Consider the following 16,677-nt stretch of genomic DNA (forward strand, 5'->3'; position numbering starts at 1 on the left):
TTGTTTGCGTTTGTGGTGTTTGAAGCTTCTGCCCCCCACACTCTCTACGTTCCGGCTGCTCACTTCACGGCAGCTCCGCTCCTGTCCCTCTGTGAGTGCCCTGCACTTGGAGGCCTGGGTTTTGGACTCCTCGGAGCAAACTTTGTCTTCATGTCTCAGTTTAAGACTTGGGCTTTGCATCAAGATCTTTGGCCATTGCCCAGCTCAGAATCTGCCAGGGTCTCTGCTCATCGGCCCACAGGTGCCAGCAGCATCCCACTTGGCAACCACCTCCCGGGATGAGCAAGGTCAGGTGCCTCTCCCTGAACAGGCCCCATGGAAGGTGCCGTCCCTGCCTGTGAGTGGAAGCAGAGTGCTCTGAAGAGGAAGCAAGCAGGTAGAGAAAGGTAGGGCACCCCCCACACACACACCCAGTCCCCTCCTCCTGAGTAGTCAGGGCCACTAATTGGTCTTCACAGCCTTGGTTACATATGGTCCTGGAGGTGAATTCTGGTCACACCTCAAGCCAGGAAAATGAACCCTTGCTCTGTCCCCTCTTTAATATGGATGTGACACCTGCAGGCTACAGCTTGTCACACTGTGAGAATTATTTCTCCATTAAAACGCAGGAGTTGGAGTTTTGCCCAGGAAGGCAGCTAAAAGTACTGCTCTCTGGGGCACCAGTCACCAGGGGACTTAGTGGCCACCTTCCTCACTCTCCAGCCCCCAGGGAAGTCCCACACCTGCCGGATCCCTCCCTTGAGTATTTGATACAGCATCATGTCTGAGCCGCCCTGTCAGAGAGAAAAAGCACCGGTTACCGTGCCTGTTTTACTGATGGGCAAACTGAGGTTCAGACAGCTTGCTCTGGGTCACTGTGCTCCATCTACAAAATCACGGAGGGAGCAAGAGTGTGCAGCCCGACTGTGCAGCCCGACTGCGGGGAGGGAAAGATAAGCCGTCACGCGTGCCCAGCACTTTACAGTTTGTAGTGTCTTCTTCCTGCTTTGTCCAACCCTCGCAACTATCCTATGAAAAAAGAACTACTATTGTCCCCACCTTACAAGTGGGGTTGATGCCTGGTGAGGTGAGAACACGCTCAAGGGCACAGGGGGAGATAAGGGGCAAAGGCAGAGCCTCAGCACAAGGCTTTTGATTCTAAAACCCACCCAGAGGACCAGGGGTGGGACTTCTAGCAAGGTCTCATCCCCAGGGTCATCGACTTTAGAAGAAGCACCCCAGTTTGTAAAGAATGCCACATACTTTTCAGAAGAGGACTCGTCACCCCTTCTTAATAGATAAGGAAATGAAGGCTTAGAGGGATGAAGGACTTGGTCACAAGATAGTAGCAGAGCTGGGGAAAAAATGTCAAGTGTCCTGACCCCCAGCCCGGTCCCCTCCAGCTGCCCCAGGGCCTGCAGAACTCGGGGACTGACTGGCTGGCCAGTTCTGAGACCCTGGCACCCGGGTCAAATAAGCACTGTGCACTCTGCAGGCTCCCAGGTCCCTGAACACGGTTCTCTGGAAACTGTTTGCCTGCCACATTCAACCCCTCTTCCCAGTCTTTGGAGCCAGAAGGTGGTGAAAACCTCAGGCCCATTTTTCATATAAGAAAACTAAGGCCCAGAGAAGCTAAATGCCTAGCTCAGGATCACAGGGTAGAACTAGGTCCTAGACCTGGACCTCTGACTCGGGCCTGGTGCCCATTCCACTGGGTCAGCCAAGAACAGCACACAGAGCTCCTTTCCTGTGTCAGCTTCTTATTGGGTCTCAGCTTCCCCATCCATGAAATGGGGGCATTAGCCCTTAAACAAGCTTGAGGTCTGAGTCTTCTGAGACAAAGCTATTAGTCTTCTGAGATAAAGCTATTCGGGGTGGAGCCCCCAAAAGTGACCAAAGGGCCTGGCTTTCTGGACAGCCAACATCACTTTACCAAGGGGGAAACTGAGGCTAGAGAGGGGGTCATGGAGACCCCGTGACTTAAGGACAGTGACAGTAAGGAGATCCAGGTATCCCTACTCTGGCTTCAAACGTCCAGAAGGGAACCCTTCCTGCCAAGTCCCGCTGCCCGCCCTACTGCCACACATTTTGCAGAGAAAACGCTTTCTACAAAGGCGTTTATTTTTCCCAAAATACACCACCAGTTAACAAAGTTCCTCAGAGTCCCATATTTAAATTAGAAATCCCCACATCTTTCATTCCTGGTGAAGGGAGGGATGTCAACAGAAGGACATCAGATCATCAGAAGTTTACTCCACTGGAGGCTGGGGACCGGCCAGAGACAAGCCAGGAAGTGGCTGCCCAGCCCCAGAATAGCACCATGGTGGGAGAGGGGGCTGTCCCTGCCCCCAAGCTCCAGCCAGCGAGGAGAGGCCCCAGGCTTCCCCTGTGCTGCGGCTCTCAGCTTCCCGGGGTCTGTCAGGCCTTGGCCGCCTGCCCCCCTGCTCATGCCTGGAAAGACACTTTGCAAACCATCAGATTCTCCAGTCGTGGTGAGAGGCTTTGTCCCTCTCTCCAGGTTTCTGCCCCCACCCTCTGTTCTGGGTAAGGATTAGGGATGGGATGGGAGTGAGGTATCCAGGGAAATGCGGTACAGAAGAGGAGTACAGTAGCGAGCCAGGCAGGAGCCCCTCACAACCACTCTTTCCTCACGGGTTTACCAGCTGAAGGGCAAGCTCCTTAGGGAGGGGCTTGTCTTCTCACGCGGGGTCCCCAGCACCTAACATAGCGCTGACACCCCACAGATGCTCAGTGAACATTACTTGAGTGGATAAACGAAAGGGAAGTCAGGAAAAGCAGAGGGACAGAAGCTGACCCCAAGGGGGCCCACACAGCCGCCCAGAGACCCAGTGTGACCAGCACGTGCTTCCCGTGGGGAGGGCGGGCAGAAGGTGGGGCTCACAGGGCACAGCCCAGGGCGCCACGGAAGAGATGGGGCCAGGGGAGGTCCTCACGTGTTCCAGCACGTGCACCTGCATGTCTGCATGCCTGGGGGAGGGGCCCTGTCTTCACTTAGTAGGACAGGGGAAAGGCCAATTTTAGGGACAGAGCAGAAGGAGAAGCCTCTAGACTCGAGGAAATGCTAAGGCTGCAGTGGCCCTGTCAGAGGAGACAGAATTACGGGCAGGTGGGAGAAAAGGCTGAGAAGTGATCATTGGTGACTGTGTATCACATCTTTGAAGAAAAAAGGCAGCCAGCTGGTCCATGTAGCATATCCATTGGAGAAACAAGGCGGCAGGACGATTTATGTATCGTGTCACTGGAGAAATAAGGCAGCAGGATGACTTAGGAATCATGTCCATCGGAGAAATAAGGCTGCGGGGTGGTCTATGTATCGTGTCCTTTGCAGAATGAGTAGACCCGCTAGAGTAGAAGCCATCCTTTAAGGGCAGAGAAGCCCCCAGCCCAGGGCTCACACTGAGGCCCCAGTGCAGCCAGAGGTGGGAGCCCCAGGGCAGGGCAGCAGCTCCCTGGTGCTCGTGGTCAGGCTATTTCTGGTCCATCATCTGCATTTCATGATGGGAAGGAGAAAAAGCGGGGAGAGCATTAAATGCATGAAATGCATGAAATGCAGGAGTCCTACTGTCGGGAGCGTGCCAGAACCCCAGGGATGTGGTCACATACTCAAGGGGAAGAGTATGTGTGACAGGGCCCAGCAGTCTGCGCGCGCGCGCGCGCGCACACACACACACACACACACACACACACACACAGCAGCTGGGCATCAGACAGACCACAAGGGTGCCTGGGGGAGACTGCCCAATCCTTGCCAGCCTCTTTCTCAATCCCCAGGGGTTCACCCACCCTGCACACAACCCTGCCCTCTGTCTGGCACACTCTTCCCTTCCCAACTCTGCCCCCACACCCTCCCTGTCCTTTGATCCATCTCCTTCACCCCATAGATTCACACCCCTGGCCTCACTCCACTCCCTGACCTGCACGGAGAGTTTAGAAGACGGACCGGGGCCTGTGTGACCCTGCCCCTCCCTCTCCCATCCTTTGGGCTCCATCTGTCCCTGGAAGAGTAGCTCTCCCTTCTGGGGACTGCCTCTGTGCTTGTCCAGCCTGGCCAGAGACCAGGGGGCCAGGCTGCCACACTGGGGAGCAGGGTCAGGCGGCCCCCTGCTCCACACAGCCAGGCTGACGTTTTGATCTCCATCTGCTCGATCCTTCTATGCCTCATTTGGTTCAGGACAACGGGGTGGATAATTTATCTCCAACCCTCCAGACCCCAACACAGGCCTCCACTCCCGCCATGGAACGTTCTACAGCATTCTGAAGGGCTTGCTTTACAGAGCACTTCTGCATTTGGCACCTTGGCATCTCGTAAGGGAGGTGTGACAGGAACCCCCCTGGAAGGTTATGGGCAGAGACTTAAAGCGAGGTCTCCCCTAGGGGGCTCTGTCTTCTGCATGAGGCTGCCTTTCTGAAGACCCCTCACCCAGCTTTTATCATGAATTCTGCACAGGTTTCTGAGGGCCCCACTGCCCCCCACCTCTGGGAGTTTCCTGAGCACAGGGCCTATGTCCTTCCTTCCTTTCTTCCCAAAGAAAAGCTCAATGCAGGGATGAGCCTCCAGGGACTTGGTGAAAGTTTATTTCCTAACAGGGATGACAAGGCAACCTGAAAATTATTTAAGGCTCCATAACCTCTGGCCAAAAATTAAGGTCCCAAGACCTTTGATTTTCTAACTGGAAGCCACTCCTATTTAATGACAAGTCTGCATAAAGGAATAGTTTGTTCAAAATACACATGCACACAGACACACACACACACACACAGATACACATATATTTATACACAAACACACATACGTAGATGTGGCTCTTGGTTACTTTTAATAAGGAAGAATCTCAAACTAAACTAACCTCCCACCAACCACTTGCTAATGTAACTGCTGATGTTACGGTAATCTAAATAATAATGATTGCTAACACTTACTAACCACTGACTATGGACCAGGAACGTGGCTGTCTAGCTGAAAACCACATTTCCTAGCCTCAGTTGAGTTAGGAGTCATGTGACTAGGTTCTGACAAATGGATATAAACGGGAGTGACGGGAGCTATTTCTAGTCAAGCCCTAGATGAAAATGTCCCCTCCCTCTCCTCTTTCCCCCTTACTTCTGGAGGGGCTGTGGGAGCTGGAGCAGATACTCCGGACCTGGGGCTGGAAGCTTTGAGTGGAAGAAGACAGAAACCAGGTAAGTGGAAGTTGGTTCCAGGGCACCAGGGGCCTTAAGACAACCTCGACTCCTGTCCTGGTTAAGCCTCTATCATATTTGCGTCCTGTGAGAGCAGCGGGGACCTTGGTTTCTCTGCCATTTCAACAGGGGGGAATCGAGGCTGCTCTTCTGGGGAGGGAGCCTCAGGGCAGCAGTGAAGGGTGATAATCACCCCCACCAACAACAGCCCTCCCCAGCCTCCTACACACAGGTGACAAACACACAGATACACAATCTCAAACACCACGTGTCTTTACCTTCTTTGCTTTCAGAGTGTTTCAGAGGCCGCAGGGCTGCAAAAAAAGGAAGGAGTACACAGTGAGGGGGGCACCGTGAAAAGTGGTGGGGTAGGGTGTTGGGCAGAGGCATAGGAGCCAATGAAGAAATAAAGGCTAGAAGAACTGGGAGAAGGCAGGAGGGAGAGTTGAGAGGGTGAGGGCAACATCACAGCACCAGAAAAGGGGCCCTCGGCTGCTATCCCAAGTCCCAGCTCCACTCTGGCTTGTCACTCCTCCCCCGGGCCTCAGTTTTCTGCATCTCTATAATGGGAACAACTCCCCGGCCCTCCTATGAGCTGGAGATGTGAGAGTCCGCTGAGCTGGCTCTACAAATAGGGTGAAGTGAGGCACTGAAGGAGGCTGCAAGTGTCCCCTGGTGGGCCTGGGATCGTGCAGAACTAGGACCCAGTGCTCTCTAAGCCTCCCTCTTCTCCCCACTCCCTCCCTTCTGCCAATTATACCTGCCTCCGAGCATGAAAAATGAGGCCTGATCCCAGGGCTGTCTCCACACTGGCCACACCCGGGGACACCAAAGGCAGAGAATTAATTGACATAATTTACAGCAGTCCCCAGGGGTCCATTTCCTGCCCTTCCTTCTGCGGGTGTTGGGGGGAAGCTGTGTCAACTGGCACCATCCCAAATGGCTCAGTGGGAACCTGCCTCCCCCAGCTAAGAAGCCCAGGGAAGAGAAGGCAGTGAGGCCTCCAGCCCCCGCTGGGCTCCAGGCTCGTGCCATGCCCTTTGCAAAGTCACTCGAGATAGCTTCAAAATGGCCCTCTGGGGCCATCAGGGCAGGACGACATTTTACAGATGAGAAACTGAAGCCCAGAGGAACAAAGCACTTTGACCAAAGTCACACAGCCTCTAAGCAGAGTGGGACTGTGTCAGGCTGATAATAGTCCTAATAACAGGACTGCAAAGTATGGAGCCCTTACAGGCGCCAGGTATGACACTAGGCCCTTTAGATACATGATCTCATTGAATTTAACCCACAGAACCTATGAAGGGAGCAGTTAGGAGGAGACTGAGACCCAGAGAGGCAAAGTGACTTGCTCAAGGCCACTCAGCTTATATGAGCTGGAGCTGGAACTAAAACCCAGGCTGCCCTGTCTCCTGAGCCCTCACTCCACGCCTAGGAAGCCACCAGACTCCACAGTGCAGGTCCCTCAGGGTTGAGTAGCCTGGTAGGCGGGTAAAGGCAGAGGCAGGAGACACGAAGCAGCACCCGGGAGACCTGCCTGAGGCCTAACACTGAGCAAAGACAGACGCACCTAGGTTGGGAGGCCTCAGTCCCCGGGACACACTTCATTCAAACCTTCAAGTGAACGTGGCCCCTCCAGATGCTGGAGTCCTCTCCCCTGTTCAGTGCCAGCTCTTAGCTCAGACTTACCCGTCTTAGATCCTTCTCCATCCCCATCCTGGTCCTCAGCGCCTGGAAGAGTGAACCAAAACTTCCTCAGCCCCACCTTCATCATTGAACTTCTGCTCCCGGGAGCGCGAGAGCAGGTAAATGGGGCTGAGCAGGCCTGGTCTGTGGTCCAAATGCTGGACACAGGGTCAGAGACCAGCACAGAGCAGAGTGCTGTGGCCGGACGAAAGGGACCCCAGCCTGGAGCCCGCCGCTCACCTGGCCAAGGACCATCTACTTGCCCCTCCAGCATCCACCAGCCCCATCACCCACCGTCCACTCACTCACCAACCCAGTCAACCACCACCTCCAACGTGCATACCCACCCGTCTATGGTTCCTCATCCTCCCGCAGCCTGCCCAGCCACCTGCCACACAGGCAGCCACCCACCTGTTCCAACAGACCAGTCTCCTCTCCGTTCACATACGCTCTCCTTCCTGACACCCAGTCATCTCCCACCCCTCACCATCTACTTTCACGTTCACCCACATACCACCCACCAGGGTCAACTCACCCACTCACCAATGTCCACTCACTCACCCACCACTCACTAGAGTCAACTTACCTATCAAGGTCAAACCACCTACCTATCAAAGTCGACTCACCACCTACCAATCACCAAAGTCAACGCCTACTGACCCCCCAGCCCAAGCAAACAGCAGCTGCTTCAGACTCTGCCCCACTTGGAGGCAGACACACCCTCTCACGGTGACACGCAAACCCACGAAGCATTCACACTTGTGCTACTCGAGTTCCGTGTGCTTTCACTCACAGACACTCCCATGTGACATAGGCTCTCACAGTCACGCTTGTTTGCACAGACACATCCATCCCCTTGTCACACATCCACCGCTCACTCCCAGTCACACTCATATCCACACTCATCCTGCCATGTCTGCACACTCACGGGCAGGCTCACACCTGTTTACAACACATGTTCGGCCTCAAGATCACACACACACACAGTCTAGCTGCATTTGCACACCCACACTCATTCTGTCACTGGAAAGTGACACTCATGTTGATGTCACAGACACACTAACATACCCAGAGACGCACACACGCACACCCCCCTCTCTCACTCACCTGCATTCTCTTCCTCACAGCTCTGTTTGATCTTTCTCCAGCACACGAAGGCCAGGGCTACCAACAGTGCGACGAGACAGACAGAGAGCCCCACGGTCACCCACAGGGCCTCAGGGGGGAATGTCATGGGCTGCCCTGGGAGGGGAGATGGGGAGAATGGAGAGAGACTGTCATGCCTGGCCCCCAGTGGCCCTGAGGACAGCCCCTCTGCCTCCAAGGTGTGAACAGGGGCTCCTACCCTCACTGGGCCCCGACACCATGAAGAGAGCTTACTTAAGTTCCCGGGCCCCTTCCCTGCCCAACCATACACCCTCTAAACCCTGACAGCCGTGGCTGCCGTGGACATGCCTCAACCTGGGAGGGCTGAAGAGTCTGTGGTTGATGATGCTCAAGAACCTTCCATGGCTCCCTACTGACATGAGACTAGTGCTTCAGTCGTCTTCTTTGTAATTCCACTGCTCCAGCCGAACTGGTATCCTAACCATTCTCTGCAGAGGTTCCTTCCAGCCCCCTCACCATTGCTGTCAGTTTCCTCTACCTAAAAACTGCTCCCTAACTCCCCATCTAGCTTACGATTCCTCCTCGGGAGGCCCTCCCTGATTACCCCAGTCCCACCTGGTGATACCCCCCCATCTTATAGATCAGGAGTTGGCAAACTACAGCCCGTGGGCCAAATCTGGCCTGTGGCCTGTTTTTGTACAACCCTTGAGTTAATGATAGTTTTACATTTGTAAAGGGTTACCAACAAAAGGAGAGGCAGCAGCAGCAGTAGCAACAAAGATGGTATGTGGCCCACAAAACCTAAAATATACATTATCCAGCCCTTGACAGAAGATGTTTGCAGATTCCCGTGTAAAGATGAGGGCGGACACTGAGGGTGCCAGAGTGAAGGCTCTGGGTTTACCCAAGAGGAAGAGACTTGCCAGGGGAATGTTTCTGTGAAACGCTGAGGGCAGAGGGAAGGAGTTGAGCCACCCTCGCCTGGGTCAGGGCCAGCAGCTGTTCTGAGCACACCATCCTCCAGCCCAGTCCCAGGACCCACGCAGGGTCCTGAGCAGAGGCCCTGGAGACGACAAATCTAACAAAAGCCAGGGGGAAGGCAGCTCCTGCAGAAGGTGCTGTCAGAGCAGACAGCAGTGCCATGAACCCTTGGGCAGTGGAGACCGTGACACAGATGCAGGGATTTGCAGCCAATGTCACTTTCAACGGGCGTGGCTGGCAACGCTGCCGCTCTGGACATTGGCAGCAAAGGGACCCATCACCCTGGTGAGCAGGAGCAGGGGAGGAGGACAGGAGCTGATACGAGGGGCCTGGAGGGTCAGTCCCTGAAGCTCATGGAAGGGACCTCTGGGAATCCCAGGGTGAGGCCCCTGCAGGAAAGCAGAGTCACGGAAATACCCAGGAGGAGGGGCTCTTGCTATGGCCACCCTCAGGCTGGTGTTGGTGCCTGGAGCGCAGGTCAGACTTGCCCTCAGCCCACCAGTCAAGGACAGAGCGGGGCTCAGACCTGCATCTCCAGGTTCCACGTCCAGTGTTTGCTCCATAAAGCCCCCTCCACATACAGCACCCCCACGAGCGGGAGAGACCAGGCTGGAGGACTGAAAGTCTCAATCCCAGAGTGTTTAACAAGGCTCAAAGCTGCCTGAAGCAAAATACAGGCCAAGGGCTCCAAAGTAGGCCAGACCTGCTCTCACACAAACAGGAGGCTGGGTGGTGGGGAGGAGAGAAAATTAGGCTGAGAGGCTAAAAGTTGGATTCTGGTTCCGGTTCATCTGCTCACGGCAGGCTGCCGGAGCCAAGGTCCACAGACCCCCATGTTCGAGTTTAGAGGGGCCACAAATGCTCAAAACTTAAATGCAAGTGACTGCATTTATCATGCATCCAATTTTCAGAGAGGTGTCTAATCACCGAAAGAGTCAGAGCCCCTGTGCTAGCCTGTGGCCTTGGGAAAGTTCTCTCTTCTCTCTGGGTTCCCGTTTCCTCATCTGTGAAATGAAAGCACTTTAAATGTCAGCTACTGAAATTTTCAATAAAGATTTTTCTCTTAGGTGGGGTAAATGTCCACAGTGAGCAGGAAAGGAGGATGGCAGCTGACATGAGAGGCCAGTCCACGAAGCACACTGAAGAAACCCCTGGGGATCCCAGGGTGGGGCTCCTGCAACAAAGCATGGAGCAGAGCCACAGAAGTACCCAGGAGGAGGGGCTCTTGCTATGTCCACCTCTAGGCTGTTGTTGGTGCCTGGAGCACAGGTCAGTCTTGCCCTCATCCCACCGGTCAAGGACAGAGTAGGGCTCAGACCTGCATCTTCAGGTACATGAGTATAACCACATTTATATTCACAAGCCCTTTCTACACAGTGTGGCGAATATCCAGTTCAGCTCAGTGTGCAAATTCTCAAAGAGTTCACCAATCCTTCAAGGTCCCCTCAACTCCCACCTGTCCCTAGAGACTTCTCCTGAAACTCCAGCCCATTCTGACCACCCCCCCCTTCTCTGAAACCTTCACATTCTCTGTCAATCCTGCTGTATCTAATATTTCTGATTCTCTCCTGTGGATACATCAGACAATATACTGTTCTCTAAAAGGTCAAAGAGACCCCTCGGGACATCCAACAGCCCAGGGCAGTGACTCCTCCACGGAAAGCACAGACCTGAGGGTCTCCAGAAAGAGGGTGGGATCAATCTTGGGGAGGGGGTGGGCAGAGGGAACACAGCCTTGCCAGAAGGAAAACCCTAAAAGAGAAGGAGGAATGAGCCTGAATTTCTAGAAGGCAAGTGTGATGGGCACTGCCTCTGAGCTTGCAGAAGTGAAGGCCACGTAATGTCCATGTAAGTGGGGGCAACAGGAAGATAGGAATAAGTCTGTGAGTCCAGAGGCTTATGCAGAAACTGGCCACCAGGGGAATTAGGACTTGCATGGGCTGTGGGTCGGGTGGAAGTCACGGAAGAGAAAACAGGAGAACCAGATGGACAGAACGTGCTGTCCTGACCCCAGAGAATGCAGGGAGACCCCTGGGAAAGCTTAGTTGGCCCATGAGGAGGGACAGAGGAGACAGAATGAGGTCCAAACAAGGATTAAGACTGCCTCTCCTGGCCTGAGTGTGAGCCTGAGCCCGCTTCACCTGAGTGCCACTCAGGTGGGCACTAAAGGAAGGGAAGTGTGTCTGGGCTAGGACCCCAAAACCAGAGATGGCGGCAACTGCCACAGGGGCGGCGTTGATCTAGTGTTTGACCACATGGGGGCAGCAGAGAGAGCTGGCTGTTCCAAAGGCTGCCTGGGTCCCGCTCAACTCCATCAGGAGAGCTGACATTGATGGGGTGAGGGGTATGGCCACCTGGAGAGGCCCAGCTGTCTCTCAGGGCCTCGCAGTCAGATGGTGCCCAGCATCAGATGGTGATGTAGCAACACCTTCCCAGCACTTGGAGAGGTTCCCGTAGGAAAGCACTCCAGAGCCATGCCTTGTGGCTGCTGCAGAACTCCCGCCCACACCTCCAGATCCAGGCAGGTACTCAGTTCCCAGTACAAGAAGCACAAGTACCACCTAAGACACTCTTAGAAGGGCAAACACTACAAATGATTCCTATCAGCTCGATAAAGCAAGTCCCTTAAGGACTTCTTGGAGTAGAGTCTGAAACACCTGAAATGCATGAAAATGTTTTAAGTCTTCTGACCACCCAAGCCTACCTAAATTCCAGCTCAGGGTCCAGATAAAAGGCAACGGCCCCCTCTATCCTTCCCCAGCTGTTCGTCTGCCCCTACCTGTGATGGTGACAGAGCCATGAGCGTCCTGCTGCAGCACGGGGTTGCGCACCAGGCAGCTGTAGGTGCCATTAGCGCCCAACACCACCCTCAGGACACTGCGCACGTCGAACAAGCCCTGCTCGTTAGCCATCTGCGACGTGGTTACGTTGCCGGTCAAGGGCGCACCCTGCCCATCCTGCCAGAGCACTTCGGCCTCGGGGTAGCCCCGGTAGCTGGAGCACGTGATGGTCACCGTGTCCCCGGGCCGCAGGTCCTTGTTGGGCTCCAGGGTCATGCTGGGCTTTGAGTAGGGGGCTGGAAGAGAGCAGAGGGTAGAGGGCAGAGGTCAACGTAAGGCAAGGGCAGCGGGACACAGTGGAGGGGAAAGGTGCCTGGGGCTGTGAGGACACGGGTCAGCCCTGGGTCAGTGGGTAAAGGGGCTGCGGGAAGTATGAGGAGTGTGCCAAAGGGAGGGGACTCCCTCCCCTTCGCGGCTCTCACCTGCCACCTGCAGGCTGACCGCGGCGCTGCCGAAGTCCCGGATGCTCACGAAGCAGGTGAAGCTGCCCTCATCAGCCACGCGCACGCGCTGCAGCCTCAGGGACGCGTTGCCCTGAGCCAGCAGGTCTGGGAAGAGCGCAGTGCGATTGGCATAGGCGCTGCCCTGGTCGCGGCCCTCGGCGAAGCTGTGCACCAGCTGTTTGGTGTCTGTCAGCTGCCAGATGAGGTTGAGCTGTGCCAGGCTGAAGCCGGGCTCGGGCAAGAAGGAGCAGCGCAGGGTGGCGTCAGTGCCCACGAGGGCTACCACGGGGTCTTCGGGAACCTGGACTTCCACAGCACCTGAGGGCGAGGTTGGAGCGGCAGGCAGTGAGGAGGGGCGCCGACACTCTGGGCTACCACCCCCCAGCATCCTGCTCCTCCATCAACCCCCAGGTCCCTTTCCATCTTCCCATTTTCTCCCCAGACCTAAAAACAGATTAAGTCTCAGCACTTCAAGACGTGGAGTCTCCCTAATCTTCTGACAAGAATCACAGCAGTTTGGCCTTGGCCTGAAAAGGTCCATCCCCGGGGGGAGGGGGGGAGGGGGGGACCCGGCCTAGAGCAGCCTTCAGCCCTAGCAAAACTCCCCTTTCCACCAGGATCCATTTCCCTCTCCTATCCTTCCACTCTCTTCTGAGATCTGAATGCTTCTCCATTCTCTCCAGAGGTTTCCAGAGCCCTGGAATCAGGGGACCCAGAGAGCTGAGAGGACCTGTAATCATCACCCTCACCCACTCCCACCACGGTTAGATTGCCGCCTATGCACCCTGTTTATCTTTTCCGTTATTATTATTAGGCATCTCACTGTTCCGAGAGACTGAAGGTATGGAGCTAGATTCAGATACCGTGACCCCTGCACACAGGACCACCACCACCCCCAGGGGGACATTTAAGAAAACAAAACAAAAACCTGTGGGGTTTCTATGCGGTGTAATGGTGACAGAGCCATGAGCGTCCTGCTGCAGCACGGGGTTGCGCACCAGGCAGCTGTAGGTGCCATTAGTGCCCAACACCACCCTCAGGACACTGCGCACGTCGAACAAGCCCTGCTCCTTAGCCGTCTGCGACGTGGTTACGTTGCCGGTCAAGGGCGCACCCTGCCCATCCTGCCAGAACACTTCGGCCTTGGGGTAGCCCCGGTAGCTGGAGCACGTGATGGTCACCGTGTCCCCGGGCCTCAGGTCCTTGTTGGGATCCAGGGTCAGGCTGGGCTTTGAGTAGGGGGCTGGAGGGGAGCAGAGGGTAGAGGGCAGAGGTCAACGTAAGGCAAGGGCAGCGGGACACAGTGGAGGGGAAAGGTGCCTGGGGCTGTGAGGTCACGGGTCAGCCCTGGGTCAGTGGGTAAAGGGGTTGCGGGAAGTATGAGGGGTGTGCCAAAGGGAGGGCACACACACCCCCTTCGCGGCTCTCACCTGCCACCTGCAGGCTGACCGCAGCGCTGCCGCTGCCAAAGTCCCGGATGTTCAGAAAGCAGGTGAAGCTGCCCTCATCAGCCACGCGCACGCGCTGCAGCCTCAGGGACGCGTTGCCCTGAGCCAGCAGGTCTGGGAAGAGCGCAGTGCGATTGGCATAGGCGCTGCCCTGGTCGCGGCCCTCGGCGAAGCTGTGCACCAGCTGTTTGGTGTCTGTCAGCTGCCAGATGAGGTTGAGCTGTGCCACGCTGAAGCCGGGCTCAGGCAAGAAGGAGCAGCGCAGGGTGGCATCAGTGCCCACGAGGGCCACCACGGGGTCTTCAGGGATCCGGACTTCCACTGCGGCGCCTGGGGATGCGGTTGGTGGGGTGGGACGGTGAGGAGGGGCCGGGACACTCCGGGCCTCCCTAGTCCCCCTCCCCTTCCGGGTTAACTTCAGGCCCTGTCCACTCCCTTTTTTTTTTTAAGGCCTAAGAGTTTATTACCTTTGGTTCTAATTCAATCAGCAGGAATATAGTAAGCACCCACTATGCCAGGGGTAAGAGTTAGGAATGCCACGGAGAACACCACCAAGGTCACACCCCTACAGAGCTTACGTCTTAGCGGGAGAGAGGGACAAACTAGCACACAAATTCTTATTAGTATATGATTGGGGTATGAAGGAAGAAAGCAAGCCAATGGATAGAAAGCAAGGAGGTAGCTTTTCAAAACTCTGGCAGGTATTTTACACCTGTCTGTGCTGGTTGCATTTCCCAAATATATATTATCTTTATAAATTGTAAAAAGGGAGTCTTAAAAAAGTATGCACCAAAATGTTATTAGTGGTTTTCTCTGAATGAGAAAGAATCACAAGTGCTTTTTCATTTTTCTTTTCCTAAATACACATGATTAGTTTTTATGCAAGAAAGAAAGAATACCCATGCATTTAAATATGGTGGTGAGCCACTTTCTCCATAAAGAGATATTAAGCTGAGATTGAAAGGGAATGAAAAAAGAGTATGACATAACCAGAGAAAAGCCCGGTGGGTCAGGTTCCCCTGCTCCTACCCCTGCCCTGCAGCCTCCCACCCAGTCACCTCTGCCTCCAGTCCAGCTCTTCTTTTAGAGCCCTGGAAAATTAAGTAGGGGTTCCTGATAGCTTTTCTTGTGGTGAGATGTGTCCCCTAGCCTGGCACTGCCATTCTTGGGTAATGGTTAGATTGTGTGCTTTGGGCACCAGCAAAGCAAGCACACTCAAAAAGTGTGAAGATAGGGCTTCCCTGGTGGCGCAGTGGTTGAGAGTCCGCCTGCTGATGCAGGGGACACGGGTTCGTGCCCCGGTCCGGGAAGATCCCACATGCCGCGGAGTGGCTAGGCCTGTGAGCCATGGCCACTGAGCCTGCGCATCCGGAGCCTGTGCTCCGCAACGGGAGAGGCCACAACAGTGAGAGGCCCGCGTACCGCAAAAAAACAAAAAAAAAGTGTGAAGATCAAACAGTCTCGAAACAAAGCCAACTGAATACTGCACTCATTAAAGGTTTCTCACACTTAGAAAAATAGCATTTTATAGTTAGTATTTTCATCATGAATAACATACAGGTAGTGAGTATCATCATCTTTGCAGTGTGTAGTGATCTCTAAAGGTCTTAAGTGGGCATTGGATCTCTTGCCACAATGCCAGGTGCCACAGGCCAGCTCTCCAGTTGGAGACTAACAGGGTGCCCCTTGTATCGGGCATTTGGGGGATGAAACCGAAGGAATCACCCAGACAAAGCCCTTTGTCTGAAGAAATCAAAGGATCAATAGCTCTGGGTAAAGCGGTGCTTCCTCTTTCCGACCACCAGATGGCACCAGACACTCAACTTTGTCTCCCCCTTGGCGGGAGAAGGCAAACTCTTCCTTAGAGCAGAAACTGATTAGGATTTGAATTACGATGATGTTGTTATTAAAGTAGCTGCCATTATTGAATGCTAACTCTGTGCCAAGAACTGTGTGGGAAGATTTACACACCTGCTATGTGGCTGGCATCAATCTTGGCCCTGGAGATACATTCTGCTCTTTGAGCAGAGCAGGCAATCAGCAAGCAAACATATAATATGTCAGGTGGAGATAAATGTTGGGAAGAAGCATGAAGTAAGGTCAGGGAAAGGGAGGGAAGATGAACTATTTTATACAAGGTAGCCAGGAAAGCCTGGGGAAGGTGGCATTTGAGCAAAGGCTTGAATGAAATAAGGGATCAAGTCATGCAGACATTCGGGGGCACAAAGTTTCAGGCAGAGGGAACAGTATGTGCAAAGGCCCTGGGGAGGAAGCACACATACAGTTTGTTCGAGAAACAGCGTCATCACATTTAGTGCTGACATTACCATTTTACAGAAGAGAAAACAGAGTCTAAAAAATGTAAAGTAAGTTGCCTGTTGGATCCCAGAGGTAGGAATGAGGTGGACAGGGCAGAGAGGAGATTGGGAGGAGGTTAGCCAAAACCTCCCCAGCCCTGCTAGACAGAGAGGCTTGGTGGGGATGGTCCCCTCCTCCCCCACCTCCAGGCCCCACTCTGCTCCCCTCACCTGCGAGGCAGAACCACAGCACTCCCAGGGCAGTGGCCACACGCATACCCATGCTGCCCGGTCCACACAGCATCTTCCCGTGAGGCAGCTGACAGCTGGGCTCTCCGTGGTGGAAGGCTGCCCCTGCCTGCAAGGAAGAGGAAGTGAGGCCTTTGTCTCAAAACGTCCTCCCCAGGCCCTCTCTCACCTCATCTCCCCTGGACCAGCTTGGTGGAAGGCTGCAACTGCCCGCTGGGAGGTCCTCCCTCCTATACCCGCACAAGGCTCCCTGCTGAGGGATATTTTGAGAGATGCTGGCAGGAGGGAAGTGAGTCACTGGGGAGGCTGGATCAGGGGAGCAGGGCAGTGGGTAGCTGGGACCCACCCCTTCTAAGATGTTGGTATGCAAACAAAAGGAAGGAGAGGCAAGGCAGCTAGTAAAGGCAAGTCTGTCTGCTCAGGCCAAGGATGTACACGGATTGGT

At 54.6% G+C, this 16,677-nt stretch overlaps 1 protein-coding gene across 1 annotated transcript in view; it reads right to left on the reverse strand.

Annotated features, from left to right (window-relative positions):
- Window positions 1–2,082: 2,082 nt before the first annotated feature.
- CD276 (CD276 molecule) overlaps window positions 2,083–16,677 on the reverse strand; it is a 30,214-nt gene continuing 15,619 nt past the window's right edge. The window contains exons 2-10 of the mRNA XM_012535352.3: window positions 16,215–16,341; window positions 13,669–14,016; window positions 13,167–13,481; window positions 12,218–12,556; window positions 11,735–12,031; window positions 7,975–8,109; window positions 6,871–6,912; window positions 5,460–5,495; window positions 2,083–3,485 (exon numbers count right to left, since the gene is read on the reverse strand). Coding sequence (XP_012390806.3) covers window positions 3,463–3,485; window positions 5,460–5,495; window positions 6,871–6,912; window positions 7,975–8,109; window positions 11,735–12,031; window positions 12,218–12,556; window positions 13,167–13,481; window positions 13,669–14,016; window positions 16,215–16,287 — 1,608 coding nt within the window. The 5' untranslated portion in view covers window positions 16,288–16,341 and the 3' untranslated portion in view covers window positions 2,083–3,462. The remainder of the gene's footprint in view (window positions 3,486–5,459; window positions 5,496–6,870; window positions 6,913–7,974; window positions 8,110–11,734; window positions 12,032–12,217; window positions 12,557–13,166; window positions 13,482–13,668; window positions 14,017–16,214; window positions 16,342–16,677) is intronic.

Source organism: Orcinus orca, chromosome 2 (genome assembly GCF_937001465.1).
Source record: "Orcinus orca chromosome 2, mOrcOrc1.1, whole genome shotgun sequence".
Classification (NCBI taxonomy): Eukaryota; Metazoa; Chordata; class Mammalia; order Artiodactyla; family Delphinidae; genus Orcinus; species Orcinus orca.